The sequence below is a fragment of the Phoenix dactylifera genome, chromosome 1, assembly GCF_009389715.1.
Source record: "Phoenix dactylifera cultivar Barhee BC4 chromosome 1, palm_55x_up_171113_PBpolish2nd_filt_p, whole genome shotgun sequence".
NCBI lineage: Eukaryota > Viridiplantae > Streptophyta > Magnoliopsida > Arecales > Arecaceae > Phoenix > Phoenix dactylifera.
In genome coordinates this window covers 14,079,403-14,086,850 of record NC_052392.1, presented here as the reverse complement: position 1 = coordinate 14,086,850, position 7,448 = coordinate 14,079,403, and the positions used below count along the sequence as shown (strand labels likewise).

General features: G+C 37.3%; 1 protein-coding gene across 3 annotated transcripts; it reads right to left on the bottom strand.

The window, feature by feature from the left end:
* Nucleotides 1-1,106: 1,106 nt before the first annotated feature.
* Nucleotides 1,107-7,108, bottom strand: LOC103713554 (protein FLUORESCENT IN BLUE LIGHT, chloroplastic). 3 transcript variants are annotated; one of them, XR_003386869.2, is made up of 6 exons: nt 6,965-7,108; nt 5,907-6,121; nt 4,213-4,372; nt 2,641-2,961; nt 1,577-1,805; nt 1,333-1,453 (listed from the first exon to the last, which is right to left on the bottom strand). XR_003386869.2 is itself a non-coding variant. In XM_008800522.3 (5 exons), the coding sequence occupies exons 1-5, from the start codon at nt 7,050-7,052 to the stop codon at nt 1,251-1,253; spliced, it is 987 nt and encodes a 328-aa protein (XP_008798744.1). In that variant the 5' UTR covers nt 7,053-7,108; the 3' UTR covers nt 1,107-1,250. The 3 variants fall into 3 exon arrangements, 2 of the variants coding, with proteins under 2 accessions (XP_008798744.1, XP_008798748.1); XM_008800522.3 differs by lacking the exon at nt 1,577-1,805 and having other exon boundaries at nt 1,107-1,453; XM_008800526.3 differs by lacking the exons at nt 1,577-1,805; nt 6,965-7,108 and having other exon boundaries at nt 1,107-1,453; nt 5,899-6,121.
* Nucleotides 7,109-7,448: the final 340 nt, after the last annotated feature.

The window sequence follows — 7,448 nt, the reverse complement described above, 5'->3', positions numbered from 1 at the left end:
CCTCTTTGGAAGGATCGGAGAGCTAGGATTCCCATGTGGGGGAGAGACTTCCAAGGGTTTGCAGGTGATGATGAACAAAGAAAAAACTGAAAGGGGGAAACTGTGGCTGTGATTCGTAAGGGATATCAGATACGGATTAAGAAATTATTTAATATTTATAGGTTAAACGGGTCAAATAACTAAAATATGTATCCGATCCAATTAATAAACAGGTTAAATGGGTCAATCTGTTTACGGCCTGAACCTGTTGAGGCTAAATCCAAACCTATTTATGGCGGGTCGAACACGAGTCGGGTTGGCGCGTCGGATCATGTTTTGCCACCCATAGGACTGACAGGCTCAAGAAGAGCAGCTGAAGGGCACGCATTTGCCATCACAGTATGAAAGAAAGTTGATGGGGGAAAAATCATGATAATATAAAATCCTGTTTTTCGTGTTTTTATTTCCGGAATTTTCTTGCTAGGAATTTTTTTGAACTAAATTTACACAATATCTACTTTAGTTGCATATGTTGAACTACCATGTTTATTATTAATAACTTTTAAAATGCTTAAAAAAGTTTATTTTATAATGAAGGACATTTTCTATAGTGTAAGATATTTGTCTTATACTATTGGGTTTCAATTAATTGTGTAAAGGCTCGGATGTATTGCCAGTATTGGCATATTTTTTTTCTTTTTTTCCAAAAAAAACTGAAGAAATTTTGTTGCTATGCTCATCAAAAACTTTTCGGCTTCCTTTTACTTTCTAGCGACCAGAACTGCTCTAGGTAAGATGGTTGTCTGCCCAAAATATTGTGGATGTATCTTTATCCCATTATGTTGCAAATGGAAATCAAAGTAAAGCTTCGTGCCACAAAATGCAGCTCTTGTATCCATATCTGATCTAGTGTCATCGTCACCATCCAGGCCTTTCACCTTCAAAAGTTGAAATAGACTATTTGTAAAGGATTCCTACATAAGAAATCTGAGAACTAATACCAGCCACATGAAGATTATGTAATTGTGGCAGAAACGAGGAAAGTGTTTGATACTTGTCGAAAAAATTTGAGGTGGACACGTAATTACTGTCATCATGACCTGTCCATAATGTTGGCTCGATGCACAAAAAATTGAAGCTAGCGAAGTATTCAGCATTGAAGAAAAGAAAAGTTCCGTATATACAGGCAACCATCTCAAATCTTAAGTGGATCTCCACTAATGGTTTTACAATTAAATTAAAAGAAGAAAGAGGAGGTAGATTAAGCATCGTCAGTCATTTTCTAATCTTGCAATGTACTTGTCATAGAACTTTCCTGCTTGCTCGAGTTCTCCAAGCTCCGTGTAGCAGTCAGCTATTGCTCCATAAGCTTCCGTGATGCCAGAATCCTCTCCTACTCTCTTGGATATATCCAAAACCAAGGAATGGTACTTTATGGCTTCCCTGTACTTCCCCTGTCTCTGTAGAGATGCCCCTGAAAGAACATAAATTGGTCGATCAAAAAATAACATATCAGATCACCTCAGGTGTTGCATGCTTACAGTTTGGTGGCAATAGTCGTTGTTCATTTAGCATGGTGACTAAATTCCTGACTCACCGAAGCCAGTAAACTTCTATCAAGTGGCTATCATCGCACTGCAATGCACTGTAACTGCAAGGAGTACTATTTCGGAGCTGGCTTGCCCACACTGCTTGCTGAGAAAGCGCAGCGTCCAAATTTGTTTACAGATAATAAAATTGGACTCTGGTCCAAATTTATTCCTCAACGCTCTGGAATGATGTGATCACACCAATAGCGATTGCAGATGTTTAGCAACAACTTGCTCCTGAGATATCCATGTTTAGATGGTTTCACAATTTAATGCATTCTGGAATCTACAATCTATTATTATGCTGTCTCTTCAAGCTTTATACACTTCTCCTGTTATGAAAACAGTAATTTCCCAGGTTAACCCTACCAAACAGATTGCATAATGCTATATGTGGTTCAAGCATGGTAGTTCCAATTTACTTGGACTCAACGGATATAACAACCTAGCCCTGTGCTTCTCTAAGTGTCCACCGAGGGTGTCATTAATGTTATGTGGTCAGTGACTAAGAGATGCTTCGTGAATGACAAGAATGCCAAATGTGGAGATCTGTTTTAAAGCACTGGCAGATGGGTAGTTGAGTAACAATAGGGTAAAATTAACCAGTTTTGAGACTTACAGTATGTTATGTTAGATATTGACATTATTTAAACTTGAAGAAATGGCTGCCAGTCTAAAGGAGGCGTCAACCAGCCGAAGCACAAGATTCATCATTTGTAAAATGGTTGCATAACCAACACTTTCCACGAGTAAACCATCAAAAAAGAATCCTTATTTCCCCTGGGGTCGGTATCCTACATTCTATTTTGCTAATTCATTCCTAACCAAGGTAAGTTCTAAAGAGAAAAGTGGATGTCTATATCACAAAAAAGACTTTGTCTAATCAATAATTAGTTTTCTCAAAGGTCAGTGATATTTTGAAGGACTAGGATACTATAGTTAATTTCAAAAATAAAAAAGAATGTGGTTAATTCTGAAATATATGAGAAAGTTTTAAATAAAAGATGCTTTCTAATTTTGAATAATTAAAATTTTTAAAAAACAAGTGACTCAGATATCAAAGAAAACCAACCTAATCCTCGGGCTGCCTTCTTCTCCTCAACGTAATCTCCCAAAGCTTGTGCAAGTTCAAGAGCAGCCTTAAACTCTGCAAACGCCTTTTCTGGATCTTGACTTCTCAGATAGTTTTTCCCAGTTCTCAGATTGCTAATTAACTGCTCCTTCCTAGGATCAACAATGACTTCTGATTCTGCCATCCTACTACCAACTGGTGCATAGCTCAAGTTAGGAGCATAGGATTCTATCTTTGCTTGTCTTCTTAGTGCCGCATTAATCTGGCGTAGCTGATCATTCAATCGCTTGAGTTCACCTCTTCTTTGCCGTGCAAGAAGTCCTAGAAAATAAACATTCAGATAGCACAGGAAAAATCACTACTTGTCTGTGTTATGTAGATTTTGCTTATCATTGATTAGTACAAGAGAAAAGTTATAGGAATATTTGATAGATAACTTTGAAGGATGGATGCCCATGTAGATGAAATAAGTCCTCCTTCAAATTCATGCTTATATGTTCGATTGAGATGGTATGGACATGTGCAATGAAGATTTGACAAGGCTCAAATAAAGAGAGGAACTTTGGCTTGTATTGAAGGTGGTAAGAAACAGAGAGGATGACCTAAGTAACATGGAAGTAGGTTATAAACAAGGATATGGAAAAACTTGGAATAGCATCAGAGGTAATCCTAAATAGGAATACTTGATGGATGAGGATAAATAAAGCAGACACTAACTAGTTGGGAAAAGGCTAAATGGTTATGATTATGGTTAAGCATAGACAAAGAGCAACAACAATTAAAGGCTTAATAATCTTAGGATCACATGGTTGAAGCAGCAAGTGCATTGCTTTTCAAACCAATAAACAAGTGAACCAATCATGCATAATGGCAATTCTAGATGCGATTGAATCATTTGTCAGAGAGAGAAAGAGAGAGAGAGATGACAAGTACTCGAGGCTTGGACAGTGTAAAGTATAAACCAGAAAAGAAGCCCTAAAATAGGATTCAGAAGGGAAGACTTGAGAAATTGCAGACAGATGTTACAGAAAGAACTTGTGAAAGCTCACATTAGCAGAAGCTGTAGCACCTTCTTAGAATGAAAAAGTGATGGGGAATATAAAGCCAACCCCAAATGAACGAAATAAGACTTATTCATGTAACCATAAGAATGTTTAATCTTCAAGTCTTTGAAGCACATCAATTGCTCCCTGATGGTTAATCTTAAAGAGGGAAGATAAAATCTACAATTGCAACTTCTACTGGAGTTCTCAAGGAAACTTATAGTTTGTAGCCTAGGATGGAAAGGACGAAAACCCTAAAAAAGCATTAACCAAACTGTCTAGAGACATTGGAGAAGCAACTTAGATGGTTAGCAGACCAAATGCTGGGCATATCTTCAACGCATGATAGCTATGGCTTTGGATGTAAGAGTGCCTTGCAATCCTCCATTGATTTTGTACAATAATCCCAGAAGAACTAATCAAGCTAGTGTATTAGACAAACTGAAAAATCAAAGAACCTATTGAAGATTCAAAATTTGATGCAGTGTAAATCCATGTTTTTACTAAAAGATTTATGAGATCATCTTACCCCCAACAGTAGCCCCTATCATGGCTATTGCAAACAGCAGAGGCATGTTGAAAAATGAATTATCGGCCTCGCATGTTTCTGCCAAACCTTTAGAAGGCAGAATGAGCATCAATGAATTTGTGAGAGCAAATGCTCTCAGGAAGTTGAGTGACACAACTTTCTGTAAAACACAATGAAGAAAATGGCAAAATGATATCACCTCATGAAGAAGCCATTAAAAGAAAAGAAGTTTACGTGTTACCAAAATAAGAAGAATGTATAAGTGAATGGAGAGAAGCATATAGTCACAGGGTACTGATTGCTGGAGAAAAACAATGCAAATACAAGTAACAGAACCAACATGTGGGGAACGTAGATTTTACAGGTCACAATATTCCTGTACGATTCATATATAAAAGCCATTGAAACATTGATCCACACATAACAGTATGTCTCTTGTTGAACATGGAACAATCATTGGACTTGTGATTTGCTATTGAAATGACCTGGTCTCTTGAGATAAGGTGGTCAGAATTAAGACATGTCTAAAGGACCTAGAAAGTCTTTGGTTCTGTGAGGTAAGATTTCTTATCTAATGTAATGGAACAATTGGGGTGATGCAAGCGAACTATTTACATCATTTATTTACAATGCATCCTATCAATTCTTATGAATGCATTCCATAAAGAACTATTTACGTCATTTTTTTACAACCCTGTAAACTTAGTAGCCGAAATATGCCTCTAGATAAAATTTAAGAAATTTACGAGTTCCAGTTCTGGATGTTACTTCCCTCTCTGAAGGTGAATAGGCTCCTTTTACAGCATCTAAGGCTCATGGATGACTATCAGAGAAGGATTTAAGTCTTTACTGGTCCATATTAGTTTTCATAGAACTTTTATGGATGTTAGCTTTGCATTTTTTTGACCCAAGAATTATCCACATTAGCCAATTGGAAAGAAACTTCAGCTCATACAAATGCTCCAAAATATTATTAGAAGAAACCAAAGCTTTTCTTTGGCACACAAGCAACATTTAGGGCCTGTTGATCGTCAACCACATTATCCATATGATATTATCCCCCACATTAGGAGTTCTCAAGCAAAGGTGATCTTGCAGAGGAAAAATTAAAAGGTTTGTCAATCTGCGGGTGGCCAATAAGACTTCTGATCAACTATTTTTGGATAAAACATTCAATTAAAAAGAAAACATCTGTAAAAATTTAGGATAATTGATTTAGTGGCTTCTGTCAAACCAAAGTACTTCTTAATCTGCTCATTTCTTTTCTAAACATTTTTTCACAAAAAGCAGATCATATCGCCAGATAATTTGACCTGACATCCAAACAGGCCCCTATGATCTGGAACATCTTACAAGTTATAAAAATAGTACGCATTTTTGAACAAAAACATTTACAGATCCAGTAGAAACACAGTCTTTGGGAATTGATGCACATGCAATTATATGTTTGTGTAGGTAATTTATGTAAATACTCAAGGCACTATTATGAGAAACCACCTCACCAAAAGTAAGCTTCTTTTTGGTACTCTTGAGTTTTGTTTTGGAAATTTAACATCGATAGGATTTTGATAATGTTAAGACCTGCTGACAATTTTTGCTTCCTCTTAAAGCTTTGAAGTGTCTGTGTGCATGAGAAGTATAAAGCATATAATTAGCAAGAATGATAATGAAACACGTGCGACTCACCATCATACCTGATGCTTGGATTTGTATTTCATCATGGCATGGCAAAGATCAGGTATTTTCCCATCATCATCATAAACTTCCTTTGAATTAGCCACTGGAAAAACATCTCCGGTACAGTATGTGAACATGCTGCTTGATGGGATTTGGTATTTCTCGGATGCCCGAACGCAAATTGAAAACACTGCTACCTTTTCCTTTCTAAATGCGAGAGGCACCATTTTTTCTGATGAAATCTTTTTTGGTATCAGCAAAGTCAAGCACAGCATGTAAAACAGTAAAATAGGAAGGTATATGAGTTTGCATGGGTCCGTTCAACATGCTTCAAATCATATAGATAAGTGTATCTTTTCTTTAATCTTGAAAGATAAGACTCCTTACTAGAATCTCTCATGTCAAAGGGTGGGGCATGAAGAGATGAGGATGGCACTTAGACAATGTTTGTTGCATGCAGAAAACCACACTGATTTTTCAAAAAAAATGTTCTATTTCCTCAGAGAGAGAGAGAGAGAGAGAGAGAGAGAGAGAGAGAGAGAGAGAGAGAGTTACAAGACCATCCGACTAATTTCAAGGGAACACTTTATAATGAATTAAAATTTTTCATCAATGCAATCTTCCAAGGTTGAGATCGACTAATGTTACTAGGATTCAAGTGACTAGACCTATATATGTAGGAAAAGTTACATCCATGACACAAAATATTAGCTACATCAACTTAGTTAACTATGCTTTTTCTGTTCCCCTTGGTGGTTTCCAAGTTCCCCTTCTCCTTTCCATACTTCTTCCTCAATCTCTACTTCTACCCAGCAAATTTCAAAAGCAACGACTACTGAGATGAAAATCCAAGCAAATGTATCAGTATTTTAAGCTAGAACCAGCAAAAAAAAAAAAACGCAACATTTATTCTGCCTGAAGTGCCTTCCATCCACCTAGATCCTCAAAACTGTTACCAAAACTCCGACGCAAAGGCCATTCTTTGAAAAAAATCAAGGGCGCAGGGACTTATATTTATACCTTGGATCGAATTGAAGGGAACTACACAAAAACCGAAGAACCCTAGTTTACTAACCCGACGTAAGGACTCCACCGAACCGCCGGAGAACCACGGTGGGCTTCAGGCGCGGCGGCGAAGGGAAGCAACGGAGCAGCCCCGCCATGGCCTCCAGAGGATAAGAGTTCTGGCTGGACGCCGCGGACGCTTATATAAGTGTGTTCACCCGAGACAGGGACCTTAACAAATACCCGTAACCCACAAAGAACATTAAACTAATAATAATAATAATCTTAACAGGGTATATCTCCAAGGAAATTATCTTTTGACCTTTTCACTCTATCCTTCTTGTTTCATGGGCACCCATCCATGCTCTAAAAGGTTTCAGTTACAAGTTACATTTTATTACAATGCAGGCACACACATGGTAAGGGATGGACAGAAGGATTACATTGAAACAACATATACTTTTAAATTTAGGATTTTTCAAATGCAATTGATTTATGTGAAACACTGACAAATCCGAGGGGTTGCTTCGAAAATTTTCCATCTTTATCATAAA

What these genes read in the sequence shown, in the direction of transcription:
- LOC103713554 (XM_008800522.3), bottom strand. Translation starts at nt 7,052, where the DNA reads ATGGCGGGGCTGCTCCGTTGCTTCCCTTCGCCGCCGCGCCTGAAGCCC. An exon ending in CGGTGGAGTCCTTACGTCGG is followed by an intron (nt 6,122 to 6,964) that starts GTTAGTAAACTA and finishes AGATTTCATCAG; the next exon opens with AAAAAATGGTGCCTCTCGCA. An exon ending in GATAGGGGCTACTGTTGGGG is followed by an intron (nt 2,962 to 4,212) that starts GTAAGATGATCT and finishes TTTATTTTCTAG; the next exon opens with GACTTCTTGCACGGCAAAGA.